Below are 16,040 nucleotides of genomic sequence, written 5' to 3'. Positions count from 1 at the left end.
AACTGAGCTATATCCCCAGCCCTCATATTGTGAACTTCACAGATACAAAAAGAAAGACTGATGGAAGAAGGGAAGGGAAGGGAGGGAGGGAGAGAGGAGAGTGTGCACGAAAGGAAGGAAGACTGGTCAGAAAATAGATATTCATGGAAGTGTAAGAGGCTGGTGACATCATGTTAAAAACTAAAACTTTGTGAAAAGACATTTTTTAAAAAACATCTTTACATTTTAAAACCACAGTATGGGGATTGGGTGCAGCAGAATGTGGACTTTAATGAAAAAATCAAATATAGAAAATCTTATGCTATCACAGGACTGAGTAATGTTTTTTTTTCTTTGACACATTTGTGTAATCATCAAAGATTATCTTTGAAAGAGGAAAGTTTATGCAGCTATTTGGTTTGTGAATGAAGAAACTAAGGCAAGAAGAAGTGAAATAGTGGGTCTGAGGTTACACAGCCCTGAAACTGCAAAACTGAAACTAAATCTCCAGCCTCTGTCCTTTCCTCACTCCATCAGGGACTTGTTGATTTCTTTCCTATGTTACTGTTGGCTACAGTCTCTCAATCTTCACATGAAATGGACAATTTTCACTTTTTATTGCCTCTTTATAGGAAAACAGGAATGGCCATTCTCAAAAAAACCAAGCATGTTAAAAACATCCTCTGGGCTACAAAAAGTTGGCAAAGCTTGAATTAAGACTTTCTGTTTTCAGTGACCATGGGTTAAACCAACTAAGATGAGACATTTTAAAAAGAAATGTATAGCATGAGCATAATTCTGAGTCTATTTTTATTGGCCCTTGGGAGTAGATACACTAGTGGTCACCCTTATACATGCATAGATTGTTAAATTATGCTTTATAATTTAACAATCTATGCATGTATACTGGGTATGTTATACTGCTATGTATATATTTTAATTTAGGCAAATCTCTGCAAAATAAATATGTCAACTAAGGTTTTCCATATTTATTCTTCTTTTAGATACATTTTATTCAACTTTTGGGTACAGCTGCTCCAGAAAATATCATAGACCTGTAAATATCATGATTGCTAGGAAACAAAGCATTACCATAAGGAGTCTACCTTTCTTTAAAAAGAAAACTTTAATCTCTCAAATGCCATGTTTATGTAGAAAAGTTCTAAAACAGGTTCACATACATGATATTAAAAACTAGTCACTAAACTGGTCGCAATGGCACACATCTACATGGCTCCAGAGGCTGAGGCAGAAGGATTGTGAGTTCAAAGCCAGCCTCAGCAAAGGCGAGGTGCTATAAGCAACTCAGTGAGACCCTGTCTCTAGATAAAATACAGAATTGGGCTGAGGATGTGGCTCAGTGGTCAAGTGCCCCTGAGTTCAATCCCCAGTACTCCACTCCAAAATTAAAAACTAGTCAATGAACAATTCTTGGCACTAGCAGGTGGACTCAACAGACATGTTGGTCTTTGATCCTTCCCTTAACCCCCTTAAAATGACTATGAATATTTTTTTAACAAACAAAAAAGTATAAATCCATAAAGATGACAAGAATGAATAAGACAGTAGTAAAAGAAGCCAGAAAGCCAATTATTCACTGACTTACCTGACTAGAGAAAATAGAATTTTAGAGCAGCAATGTTGAAAAATCAAAAAGTAATCACATGGGTGCTGAGAGCCAACCCCTCACCCATGACTCCAGCCTGTTGGCACCAGTTCCCCTGCAGGGCGGATAACATGGGAGGACAGGTTCAGAGACTGCACAGAAGCCAGACACCTGCATTCCTTCTGCTCAGGGTGAATACCAACTGTTCTTTGCCAACCTGGAAGAAGTGTGTATTTACTATTTGGAGACGAAAAACAGAACTGTGGACTGGCTGCAGGGCATCAAACATTGGGGAGAAAAGAGCTACTGCACTGGAACCAGGAAAGTAAGTAAATGTTTGCAAGTTAACTATTGAGACCTCTCCCCCCAACCCCACCCTGTTTTTTAAATTCCAGAAAGTTGACACCTAGGCTTTTGCCTTCATGGCAGTAACAGCAAAGAATTCCACTGGGCTGGTTAAATTTTCAGAGACAACAAAAAATATGGAAAACTACCAAAATTGGTGCTGTATGCCTACCATGCAAATCACCCCTTAGTGAGGCCCACAATTAGCAAGTTCTAGATATACCCAGAGAGCTTCCAATCAGCTATGGAATGGCTCATTGAAGAGGGTGAACAAGTTTCTAAACATTTAAGGAAAGCTTCTAAAGCAGAAGCCAAACAAAGAGAAAAATGCATCTTTGGGGAAACAATAACATATACAAAGAGAAACAGTTTCAATAAGTATCAATGATGTCTCCAGAGACCTAAAGTAGTACTAGCTACCAAAGAAAAGCATGATGTTATCTAAAATAAATTAGCATCCAGGGATCAAAAATTATACATTAGAAATTAATAATGTAGTACAGAATAAATAAAATCCAAGCACAAGGTTTAAAAGATAAACTTGAGGTTATCTTCCAATATAAAGAGAAAAAACAGAGCTAGAAAATGACAGAGAAGAAAATAAGAAAGTTTGAGAACTAATATAGGAAGGTTGCTATGTGCACAAAAAATGTCAGAAACATTAAGTATTTTTTTTAAATTCTAAGAAGTAAAGAACATAAATTCTAAGACTGAACAGGACTACTAGGTTCCCAGTACCATGGATTAAAACAGATTCACATTAAGATACATCCTTTTAGAATGTATCTAAATGTGTTCTAAGTTTTCGAATATCAGTCCTTAAGGATTCCAGGAAAAAAAAAAAAAAAAGAATGAAAGATAAAAAATGAGCATGGTATTAGCCTGCTGGACTTTGTCAACTTCAATATTTTGAAGGAAAATAATTCCCTACCTAAAATTTTATAACCAGCTAGATTATAAATTAAGCATGAGAAAAGAATAAAGATTGCCATATCATCAAAGTCTTAATGTCTTTCACGCACAATACCTTTTCTTAGAAACCACCAGAAAATGAATCTGCCAAAATAAAGAAGTAAACGAAGGAAGGCAGAAACTTCATTCAAGAAAGAGATTACTCAATATACAGAGAAGGTGAAGAAACCTCCAACATGATGGAGAAGCAGGCCAGGAGAGCCCAAGGATCATGTATTTCCTCCAGATAAATCATAGATTGCTTAATATGTTTGAGTGGAGAAAAATAAGACATAATATAGGAGAATTTAGAGACTTTTTTTTAGTGTTAAGTATAAATAAAACTCAGCAAATTAAAAAATAAGACCAAGCAAATAAAAATGAGATGATTATTGATTGCAGAGAAAATAAAAAGATGTGCAGGAAGAAAAATTATACTGCAATGTTCAGCTTCAACTGCAGGTTACACAGTTGTAACAGTGTAAATGCAAGCATGGGCTCTGGATTCTTGGGGTTTATATTTATTGGGAGGCTGTAAAATTATTTGGGGGTGACACAGTTATAAAAAAGGTGTGCATGTGTAAGGGAAAGAAAACCAAAACCCCAACTTCTGTAATAGGAAGCCAATAGGTTGCTCTAAAACAGAAAAATCTGAATGTAGCAGTATTATCAATTTTACTTAGAAATATAAAAAGCAGTCATCAAAGGAATGATTAAAAAATTTAAAGTGATTGCTTTCAAAAAGCAGGAATGGGGTAAAGGGTAGTGTGGGTTTGCCATTTCATTTTTTGTGGTAATTCTCATGTAGATTTTTTTTCTTTCTTAAACCATGTAAGTATATAATTTTGATTTTCAAAAACCAAATTTTAACAAAACTCTATTTTCTACAATGACCAACATCTGAACATCCAACAGTCCTAGAAACTTCTAAACCATTCCTATTGCTCTAATGCCAATTTCAACTTGAATGTTCTTAACGAAGATCATAAAAGGGTGCATCCACTCCATTATGATATAGCTCTTCCTTGTTTATGTCATCATAAAGCTCATTCATAAATCTATTTTGCTTGTTAAATGGTAAAGTGAACATTATTGACACTATAACTGATTGAGACTCCTAAAGGTGCTCATGAAATCTGACGTGTGTCCAGCTGCAGATCACCAGAGCTCTTTAGAAAGGAAAACAAACACGCACTGCCTCTTTATACTAGTTCTTGAACATTCAGTAAAGACTAATGGGTACACTCCTAAGTTCCTTGCCTGATAATCATGTCAATACTATTATAAATAGGGAACTCAAATCAACATGCCACACTAATATATTCTCTAAAGTTCAGACACATCAGCACTTTTCCGCTGGATTTCTGTCTCCACAACAATCAATGATTATAATCAATCAGGCCCAGGAATGACTCAATAAGCCAATATTTCCAATAGAATCTTTAGGACAATTCTTTTGATACAGATTAGGAAACCAATCCTTTGTTGTAAACTGATTGAATTAGAAAGAAAAATACATGATCATGAAGGCATTTGTTCTATTCCAGAATCTCTGGGAAAGCTTTGTCACAGTCATTTGAAAAGAGTGGGTGACAGAATCCAAGAGTTAAGGCACATAGTCTAATACTTTTCTTTCTCCCAGTTTTGAAGACACCATAGGGCAAATTATGTTTTCAGGAAAAGAAACAAGCTTACCTTTCACAAGCTCGGACAGTCCATGCGGCAATTATCCATAATGAGATACTAAAAACCAAGAGCACAGTTCCTGGGCAAATAGTCATTAAAGTCTTCATAACAAAACGCGTATTGAAGTTTATCTTATTAAGTGCTCCAATGCTTCTAGAGGAGGCATCAGTGAAAAGTTTGCTATGTAAAAGCATGACTCTGGCAATCAGATAGAGTCTTAAGAACATTGGTATAGATAAAATAATATCCACATCAGCGGTGGTTGTGGATGGGGCATAGGAGAAGGCAAGCCGGGCCGTCCATGTGAACGTATAATTCCCAGGTATGGGATGAATAGCACACACCAGTATTTCCAAGCAGATGAAGAAAATACGCTCATAAGTCATGGCTATTCTCCAGTCATCTGCTCCATTGTCCACCATGAATAACTGAAAAAATAAAGTAGAAAATCAGCTTCAGTATGGCATGAATGGTCCACAAGTGTTAGTGCAGATCTTACTTAACAAGGCATAACAGATGACTCTTAGAGATTGTGGCGGGCTAAGGGTTACAGCTTTCAAATGCTAGCCAGATACGTTATTTTTAGCAAAGGGCACTGGTCCCAAAGGGGAACTTCATTTTATAAAAATTAAAAAAACTTGCTACCCTAGAGCAAAACATATTTTGGAGTCCATGTTCCTACACAATCATATAAGTAACATCATTTTAAAATAAGGGGCTTGGGCCTATCAGTAATGACACCCCCTCAGATAAAGTCAAAGTGGACTTGCCTTAGAACCAGCTGTTCTTCTCTTTAAGAGACTGGACTGAAACCCTTACATAATTCTATTTAGGGTGAACTCCAGGGTGCTGCTGCAATCAGGTATACCCTATAATGCAACAATGCGTGAGCATTCTTATAGGAAATCTTATTCTTGGTTTCAGAGGAAATCACAAGAGATCACAGTTACATGCAGTAGAAACATTTCTTCCCGCTTCCTCACTACTATTTCATTTTCTATCTTTTCTTCTATTCTCCATGCTTTGCCTTACATTATTAATTTTTCAATCTTTCTTTAATAAAGTTTATTTTTACCTGTTTGTCATTTTTCACAGTACAATTAAAAAAAATAAACCAAAAAAAAAACCGCATGTGCGCATGCACACACACACACACACACACACACACACACAGATCACGGGTATGGGAGAGAAAGAGAAAGCAAAAAAAAAAAAAAACCAGAAAAGAATGTCTCTCTCTTCCCTGGCTGTCTATAAACAGTCAGGCCCTGGCAGTCCATAAATAACCAGAGGATTTGGAAGTGTGTAGTGGCTTTTCTGGCTGCCACAGTGACTTTGGGGGCTAGTGGCATTTAGAGCCAGGAAGCCACAGGTGCCAACCATGTGGCAGTGCTGGAATCCCATCATAGGAAGATCTGTCTGCCCAGAATGCCAATTGTGCTCCCCCACTGAGAAAGACGCCATGTTCTCTGACTTCTGCTAAGTAGCCAACTCAAGTGGGAAGCAGGAGATGAAAATGATTCAAATGTGAACAGCAAATTCTCAGGTGAGTGAGTTGCAAAGAGGTTGGAGGGGCAGGTTTTCCATATGGTTGTATTCTGTGTGCATTGCTATTCTAGAGTTAGGAAAATAATTTCCTCCCATTTAGATGTTGACAAATCTCCACTCTGGCTTAATGATTCTGTAGTTGATAGGTACTTCCCCTGCTATCATTCAAACTGGTCACTACCTCCTTGTTAACTTTGCAAAAAATAGGAATTTGAGAACAAAAACTGCCACTTCCTTCTAGCACCTCAAGGAGTTGGAAAAAAGCACACTCTCTTATCAAAACATACCAGAATTTTGATTGTCTGCTTTTCCACCAAACTTGACTCTGAGTGACTTAGCAATTTGTAAAGGGCACCTCCGAAAGGGCTAAGAATTACCAAAATTGCAAATTATCAAAAGCTGTACAGCAGGTTCTGATTTCAAGAGAGGCTTTCCCCATGCCCTCCTGGGCAGGTGCAGTGTAAATGCAGGATGCACACCTTCAGGGTAAGTGGGAAGGAAGCGTCCACTTACATGTATACTTCTGACAGGCTTTTTAATAAGTAGTCTCCTACCTTCCCAGGATTTCCCTCCCTCTGCCACTCGTAAGGGACCTGCTCCCCTACCCTGACCGTCTCTTTTCTCAGGAATCTTTACACCCACCCTCTGTTCACTTCTCCAACCAGGCTATTTCTTCTAGTGAGTCACATGGCTTCATCCCTAATCTCATGGCCATCCTCAGCAGCTCCACCCTTCATCTTTAGGTGGGCCTGCCCAGGTAACTCTCAACCTGAAAACTGATGTCCAGGCTACTGGTGGACTGGGACTTCACACCACGCCTTCCAGCTCAGCTGAACCATCAAAGTCATTCTGTGATCATTCCCTGTCCCCATAATATTCGCCCCAAGAGCTACTTCTGTTGCCCCCTTCCAGCACATACTTCTCTACCCCCAACATCACAGGAAATACCCTGTATCTCATACGTTAGCCATAAACTTGCCTACATCTGCACTTTTTCCTCTGTATTTCCCTTTCTCCACACATCTAAAGTCATACTATATCCAAATCCAGTTTCCCTGTATTGAGAGCCTCTTTTCTGGGCCTCCTCTAGATCAACAAAGTACACACACAAGGCCAAACTGCTACCATGTACTAAACAAAAACCACAAAACCAGTTGAGAACTATGGCTGGCTCTGTCTGCCCTCGCCTGTGTTGTTTCCTCATTTCTCCTTCATCCACGAATACCTTGGAGGTGGATTTTGCCACCAGCAGCCCATTAATACTAGTCCTGCGAAGATCACTGAACATACCTTCATTATGAAATCCAGCCCTCCTGTCCTAATTTTTATCTCACCTGACTTGTCGTTCCTTTCTTCCTGGAAAACCTCTCTTCCCTTGGTTTCTGTGATATGTTAGGTTTTCTATCTGCTACAAGCTCGAGGTTCTCAGTCTCCTCCCCAATTTTAGTGTCACGGCTCTACTGGGTCCACTGCCAACTCTTCTCTGACTCCACACCTAACTGGGCTAGCTTATCCCTCTCATCTTCCATCATCTAAAGACCTCTTTAAAATGTAAATTATATTATTATATAATGCCATTACTGTCATGATCAAAACCATCCAAAAATCTCTCCACCACCTGATGGGTAGAGTCTAACCTACCTTCCACAGCAGACACAGCTTTCTGCAGTCTGGGTTTACCTATCTCTCACACTTCACTGCCTATTACTCTGCCCACATCTCCTTATGGCTGCAGATTCCAGAACACACCAACCTAATCCTGCTTCTTTGTCTTATATATTCTGTCCTATGGCCTGCAGAAGAGTCTCCATCTAGCAAATTCTTATTCCTTCATGACCAGACTTTAAAGAAAAAAAAATGTTTGTATGTATACATGTGTGTGCGCATGCATGCCCCATCCAAAACTGAGGTCACCCCTTTGTTCCAATAGGATTGCTATAAGTGACCCTTACTGATGCTATCACAGAGGACAATACGAATTCTTTAAATATTTTTACCCCTAATTGCCTCTGAGGTTCCTTGAGGATGGGAACCACATTTACCTAGCAGAGTATAACAAATGCTTGTTACAGGAATAGTCTTGATATTTCAAACTTAATACTGGCTCTCCTAATCTCTGGATAGGTCCTAATGTTGATTAAATATGCTCATGAAGATGAGAATACTAAAGCATGATGCAAGTGAAATCTGCAACATTTTAAAAATCCATGGCAAATACATTCTACCAAATAATAAGCTGTGGCAGCAGCATAATTTTGTAATTATACAGAAAGTCAAAATAACGTTCTTCTTCGGTAGTTTCCCCAGATTAAAAAAAAATGTTTTATTTCATACTTTCTTTTTACCAGGAATATTAACACCTGAAATGACTTCATTTTTGGTTTTGGTCTTCTCATGAACCTTTAAATGTTAAGATGAGGAAGAAAGTTTCTTCTACTCATCATATAATTCCCATCCTCAACATTGCTTATTTGTATATTCGATTGTTTAACAAATATCCAGAGTACTAAATACTATATACCAATGCTGCAATATTTACTAGCCATAAAATGGGACTTATATCAATGAGTTCTGTCCACTGTCACTGATTTTCAGTAGGAAAGAAAGCCAACGTGAAGGAATTTGATAAAATAATTACGTTTTTGGATGTTGCTATGAAGGAAACAAACAAAATGAAATAAAAAACAATAAATTAGAGATGAAAGCAGATGTGGTGATCAGGGAAGATTTCTAAAAGAGTACCACCAAGGATGAGTCCTGGATAAGGAAAAGCTATTCACATAAAGAGAGGAAGAATTTTGCAGGCAGGGAAAGCAGCATGTGTAAGGCCCAAGCTTTGCCAAAGCTTGGCATGCTCAAGAAGTAAACGGACACCATGAACTAGAGTGATAGAGGGGCAGGAAGAAAGAGGAGTAATTTGAAGATACAATTAGAGCCAGATGTGCAGGACCTTGTTAGCTATGGCATCAAGACTGGATTTCATTCCAAGTATAGCAGGAGCCACAGAAGGGTATTAAGGAGAAGAATGAGGGATGTGTTCTGATTTACTGATTAAAGAGCTTTTTCTCACTATTATGAGGTAAGCAGAGCAGAAAGAGGCAAGTATGAAAGAAAGAATATAAGTTAGGAAGTTCTACTAAATTTGGTGGCAGTGTCCCTGTGACCTGGGTGAGGGGTTGTCATAGAAATGAACAGAGGGGCTGCACTGGTCATATGCCTTGGCAATCTTGCTAGAATTTGCTGACAGGCTGAATGCAAGAGCAGTAAAAGACAAAGACTCAACAGCACTGAGTTTCTACCCTGAAAAACAGAGTAGATGGTGGTGTCAATTCCTGAGAACCTTTCCTGGGCCCTGGGGACGGGGAGGAAAGTATGTAATGAAAGGCTCTATTTGGCCACTGGAATCTGAGTATAGATGCCAAGCAGGCAGTAAGATGTACAAGTCCCAGTGAGAAGTCTGGAGCACTGGAATAAATCTGGGAGGCAACAGTATTTAAGTAACTTTATGGGATCAAAGGAAAAATTGAATAGGAGAGAGTGATACTCAAGGCCAAGTCCTGTGGAATCCCAAACATGGAGAACAGTTGGAAGGTCAGATCTAAGAGGATCTGAAATGTAGCAGTCTATGAAGCAGGAAGAAAAGAAAGCATTATCTTGGAAGTCAAGTGTGCCAGCTGTCAATTACACACTGGATAAGAGTATATTCCAGGTTCCAAGATGTATTAATGTATTCATATCCTAGGTAGAAGATGAAAACATTCTAAACATCCATCTTCAACAACTCAATCAATGTTAAATATTAAAAATCAGCAATGACAATAGAACAGTATCCACATTTCCTGTATAATAGCAATCATTTGTGCATATAATACAGAGATTTTGTAATTGTTGATGCTGGAGGAAGGAGAAACTGTGGAAGGACTGGAGCATCAAATGGGGGAGGTCAAAGTGCTCCTTGGGTTCTACCATGCTTGCCAATATTGTAGTGGAAAGACCACAGGATGGGATGCCTGGCATGACTTTTTTTTTTTTTTTTTTTTTTTTTAATCCTTGCTGTGCTACCTACTTACTAGAGGAGCTTGAATATTTGTTGGACCTCCTGGCTTCTCTTAAGTTTCCTCATCTGCAACATCAGGAGAGTGACAGCAACCCTGGGGAGTGATTGTGAAGACAAAATGAGAGAATAGAACCTGGCACAGAATGAGGACCTGGCACCTAGAATAAAAGTAAAATTCACATGCCTCTATTGCTTTGGAACATTATTCTTCAATCTCCTTCTACTTTTACAAATTAAGTGGAGGCTACCAGAGGACAAAAGGGGAATAGTCAGCTTGGGGTCCTCAGGCTTTGGTGGGGGTGGAGAGGCCTCCCTCCCACTGCACACACCAGGAAACAGGCCTATTTCCTGCAGCCTTTAGGGAGTCCTTTGATAAGCATCTGCCCAGTCTACTGGATTAGGCAAATGCAGGCCCCAGTTTGCAAAAGAGCATGTCTGTCAGGGCCTGTTGCATGAAATGTTTCTGGGGACTTTTGTTAACTGGTGAGACTGCAATGCCCTAGCATGGACATTTCTCAATTATGGATCAACCTGAAGGACAGGATTAATTCTGTTCTTCTGCTCCTTCTTAGCTTCTTAGGGCTGGGTGACTCCTTTGAATAAACTGGAGTTTCAAGGAAAAAAAAAAAACAACCAACTGTGGAAATATCCTACTACATTCCATATAATCTCTGCAATATGTATGGTCTCTTTTAAGTTTGTTTGCAGGAGATTTAAAGTAATCAGAAGAACTGATATTAAAACAGATCCACGTTCATTTTTTATTCTGATGTTCTTAACAGAAGACTTGATGGCAAAAGCGTGATAGTTCAACCTACTTTTTAACTCTACCACGTTGGATTTGGGTCTTCACAGGAGGTCTTAAGACACTTGCAGGCCTAACGCAGAATATGCCCTCAAAATATATCTCAACACAAGCTTCAGCTTTCCAATATCACTGTTTTACATTTGCTAAATAACCCCAAACATGATATATTTGAAGATCACTGTCTAAGATTAATTGGGAATAAGACTCCTCAGAGAAAGAAGGCCCACAGTTTTGTGGGAGGGACACAGTCAGATCACCTGTAGGAAGTGAGGAGTTCAGAGGCAGAAGTCCCACCTGCCTTGCATCTGTGCCTCCTTCTCAGTGACTCTGCAAGCTCTTGGGATCTGGGACAGGGTCTTACACATCCTGGGTTTCCTTTCTAGAAAATTATTCAGGGCACGGCTCAGTAAAAATACTAGGACTTAAAAAATATACACCAAATAAAGCATTTAAGCCACGTATCTGTTTTAAAACTTACATATAAGTAGACTAGGAAATATTTGAAAAGGAAGAGTAACGAGGGAAAAGCAGCTGTGATCGATTTTTGAAACGGATTAATAATTAAAGCCATGTGGTACTAGCACATAAAACAACTTAAATGGAACAAAACAGAAAGTCCAAAATACACCGATATACAGGGAGTTTCATAATGTTTTAAGGTAAACTATTAGTGGGAAAATAGTTCACTGGAAAACGATTTGCAGAAAACTAATGAGCAATGTCAAGAAAAGCAAAGTTGAACTCAGGCCTCAGACCTAATATACCAAGAGAAATTCCAAGTGCTAGATATGACGATGAACTTATTAAACTATTAAAAGTATCTGTGTAAGGATTACTCTGTAACCTCGGAGAAATGAAGGACTTTTAACTTTGATGCAAACCTCAGGGCTTTAAAAGAAACACTGATACATTTGACCCCATTAAACTTTAGTTTCTGTACCTGGCCATAGACACACTAAAGAGAATAAAAAGACTAAAACCAAACCATGGGGAAAATGTTCACAACTCCTGTCACAAAGGATAATTTACCTAATAGAAAAAGTTCCTATGTATTCTTAAAATATAAGCAGTACAATAGGAAAGTGAATGAATGATACAAATATCAGGTCATGGAAAGGAAGTAAAAATGGTTCTTGGGGCTGGGCTGTAGCTCAGTGGTAGAGCACTTGCCTCACACTTGTGAGGACCAAGTTCAATCCTCAACACCACATAAAAGTAAATAAATAAATAAGGTGCTGTGTCCATCCACAACTAAAAATATTTTTTAAAAAATGGTTATTAAATCTATTTTATAAATGCCTAAACTCAGTCATAAAAGGAAAATGAGACACCAGTTGTTGTTTTTTTTTTTTTTTAACTTAGATTGACATAAGCCTGAAAGTGTTATAACATGCTATGCTATTGGAAAAGTGAAGGAATAACATTCGCATGTTTTGCAGGTGGAAGTGTAAATCAGGCCAACCCCCAAGGAGAACAGTTTATCAGGTTATAAATGCACATCCTCTTTGCAAAGACTCCGCAATACTATTTCCTTAGAATGAATTTTTTTTATATCTATATACTTGCATGTGTGACAAATGGTAGAGGTATATGATTACTTGTTGTAGCTTTGCTTTCATAATTAGCCAAAGACTAGAAATAATCTGAATAATAGGGAAACGGGTTAAAGATATCATAGATGTTCACCAAATGGAATAGTATGGAACCAAAAAAAAAATATGAGGAAACTTTTATATTAAATAGAGCAGCCTAGTATGTACTGAGTTAAAAAAAAAAAAAAGCAATGTATATGCTACTATTTGTACAGTTCTGTTAAAGGGGAAGTGTATATTTGTTTTTTATGTGCATGAAATACACCTCTGAAAGAAACCTCCAGAAATTAATAATAAGAGCCATTTAGGGGAGGTGAACTGAGGAACTGGGGACCAGAAATGGAAGGGAGGCTGTTAATTAAATAATGTTTAATACTTTTTTTGGAATTGTGTAAACAAATAAACTTCATTAATAATAATAACCAGGAAACATTATTTAAAAAGAGAGGAAGGAAGAATGACAATAAAGTCTTTAGACAAATAATTCTTAACAAACAGTCTTCATGTGCAAAACTGCAGAACTAACAGGTAATAACTGATGTTATGAAGGACAATATGCAGAACCAAACACACATATCCAATTTATAGCTACAAATATTCTGCTTACCAAGGCAAAACCATGAACCACTGTGTTACATAACTGTTTTAATAGTATGAACAAAAATAAATAAATAAAATTTCTTAGTTAACTTTTAAACCAAATATTCAATAAAGCCAAGTTCTTGCATTCTTATTTACTCACTGAATGCGTCTATCTGTAAACTTCTGTGGACAGGGAGATTAAAAGAGTCTCTCAGCATTTGAATGAGGAAGAGCAATGTAAAAGAAACATTTTTATTTAAATGTGTGGCATATTTAAATGAAAAGTGCCACAGAAGGAGGAATGCTGTAGAGGAAGGGTCAGAGAAGAATATATCATGGGATATTCCATGTGCCTAGCTCACCTTCTACACTGGCTGTTTGCAATCTTCATGTAATTCATTGCTATGAACTTCCAAGGTGAGTTTTAAGGCATTTTGGGGATAATGACCTAAAACAAAAAATGCACAGTAATGTGTTCATCCAAAACAAGCCCTCTTCCTTAGAAATTAGCTTTTGGATGAAATGGGATGAAAACCCCACTACAGAGACAAACTAAATATAAGTGTTTTTTTTGTTTGTTTTTTGTTTTTGTTTTTTTTCCTCATTAAGGCATTGCCAAGACTTAGCCAACAAGGAAGTTAGATCATAATTAGCAGTCACAGACAAGGTCAAAAGAAAAAACAGACAAGGAGAGAAGACTTTCCAATGATATTGCTGAGATTCCCTCCAAGACCCTTAGCCCAGAACTTCCTAAGGTGGGAGGACTAAATCTACAAAAGCTATATTCAGAATTCATTAGTCCTGAGCAAAACACAGAGAAATTAGCAAACTGGAGGTTTCTCACTCCTTCTGTAGCCTTTCTCTCTATTGTCACTTTCATGCTGCCCTGAAATTTTTCCACATTCAAGGAGAAAGTACAATGAAGTATAAATGGCTGCAATGCCAACTTCTCTCTGGGAGAAAAGTACAGAGAAAAAAACTTATTTGACTAGAGGGGAAAAAATGTGGGGGTTGGATCTCAGGAATATGGAAGGAAGCTCAGTGGAGCAGAAGAAAAAGACTGAGGGCGAGGAAAGAAGGACAGAAAAAAAGGAGAGTGAATGACAAAGGCAGAATGAATTTGTCAAAATTATGCTATGTACATGTATGAATATGCCATAGTGAATTCTACCTTTATGTATATAAACCACCAATAAATAAATAGACAGAAGACCAATAGAATAGAGGAAGAAGAATACAGAGGGGGAGGAGGAGAGGGAAAGAGGAAACCCTGGGGACTGAAATGGAGCACATTAAATTCCACGCATGTATGATTATGTCAAAATGAACTCCATTATTATGGATAACCATAATGCACTAATAAAAGCATTTAAAAAAAAAAAAACCCAAACTTGAATGGAGAAAACCAAGGCTCAGATTCTATATAAACTACAAACTTCTTACATGACCCATTAAAACTTTGCAGACATTATCTCCATCCTCTGTAAACTGCAGACAATGTTATTTGCTGTCTCTGAAAGTAGTCATAATGATGAAATGAACACATATCTTCTACTGTGGGCAATACTATTAAGAGGCTAACCCAAATCCAATACGTTCCAACCCTTCTTTCCTGCCCACTTCCATCACAGAAATATTCACGTTCCCAGACTCCTTTACAGCTATATATTGCCATGTGATGCAGTTTTGACCTGAAGTAATAAGCAAAAGCTTGTCGGAGGGCTTAGCAGAACGTCCTTGCTTTTTGGGGGGATAAAAATGACACAGGTCGCTGGCATTGCCCTCTTTCTCTCCTTCCTCCAGCCCAGATCTACAGCAGCCATCTTGTGACTATGAGTTAAAGGTTAAAGGAAACACAGAGAAATTTCAACCCTGACATCTTAAGCCACTGAGCCAACAGTGACTTATACTCTGTGTTTAAGCCAAAATCAGTTGGATTTTCTGTTATTTAGCAGCTGAAAATACACTCGTGTTGGACTGAGCGTACATTAAAGTGCTGTGTAAAGATCTATGAAAGATAAAGAAAACTTATTAATTAAAACATTTTAAGTTTTCATTAAGTCAACAATTGAAAATGAATGCATCTCAAATGTTGGAATTTAAAGTACAATAACCATTGAGTGGCACAGTTATTTCTGGGTGGGTGGTTCAAGTCTTTCAAATATCAACCAACTGCTCTAAATATCTGTTAGTGTGACTCATAGGAAACACACACACATATTGGAGCCAGAGAAGCTTGGATTTAATATGTAGCTTAACCATTTTTGAGCTGGATGGTTTGGGGCAATATACCTAATCTCTCTAAACTTCAGCATGCTTATCTACAAAAAATAAAAATAATATCAACTTTACACGCTTATTATAAGGCAACATGCACTCTGCTAACCCTAGTAAAAGTGGCTCCACGAATGAAAATACTCTGTGGACCCTCAAGAGTCATTATGTGATAAATGGAATTAAATGATAATTGAATTAAATAAGTTCTAATATGAAAATGGGAAAATTAGCCATGGTATGACAGAAAGGGCCACTGATAAGAAAGGACAGATAGAGTAAAGTCACTATTGGAAAGAGTTCTAGAAGCTTCAACTGTACCCATTTTTTTACAGAATTCTTATAATTTGTTCAAACAATGAGTTTAACAAATTCTCCATCTCTGACCTATACAAGAACTATATCTACAGATCAAAATCTTAAGAATTATCTACTGGGATCCAGAGCTACATAAGGTTACCACAAATTCCTGTTCTGCTGCTATTAAGACCTAATTGAAGTCTTAACCCCTTTCACACAGATTCTTGCAACTGAATGGAACCCCTTTGTTGGCATTTTATACATGTTGATATATTATTAGATAATTGTTCTCACATTGCTTTGGAATTTATG

At 37.7% G+C, this 16,040-nt stretch overlaps 2 protein-coding genes across 2 annotated transcripts in view; both read right to left on the bottom strand.

Moving 5' to 3' along the window:
* Kcnn2 (potassium calcium-activated channel subfamily N member 2) overlaps positions 1 to 1,715 on the bottom strand; it is a 93,702-nt gene extending 91,987 nt beyond the window's left edge. Inside the window, exon 1 of the mRNA XM_048792176.1 lies at positions 1,586 to 1,715. The gene's annotated coding sequence lies outside the window, so the exon portion shown is untranslated. The remainder of the gene's footprint in view (positions 1 to 1,585) is intronic.
* Positions 1,675 to 16,040, bottom strand: part of LOC125612978 (small conductance calcium-activated potassium channel protein 2-like) — a 40,670-nt gene continuing 26,304 nt past the window's right edge. The window contains exons 3-4 of the mRNA XM_048792177.1: positions 4,577 to 4,995; positions 1,675 to 1,802 (exon numbers count right to left, since the gene is read on the bottom strand). Of these exons, the coding sequence (XP_048648134.1) occupies positions 1,772 to 1,802; positions 4,577 to 4,995 (450 nt within the window). The 3' untranslated portion in view covers positions 1,675 to 1,771. The remainder of the gene's footprint in view (positions 1,803 to 4,576; positions 4,996 to 16,040) is intronic.

Source organism: Marmota marmota, unplaced genomic scaffold (genome assembly GCF_001458135.2).
Source record: "Marmota marmota marmota unplaced genomic scaffold, marMar, whole genome shotgun sequence".
In the NCBI taxonomy this organism is placed as follows: Eukaryota; Metazoa; Chordata; class Mammalia; order Rodentia; family Sciuridae; genus Marmota; species Marmota marmota.
Note: the sequence above shows the minus strand (reverse complement) of the source record. Positions and strands in the feature narration are given on the sequence as shown.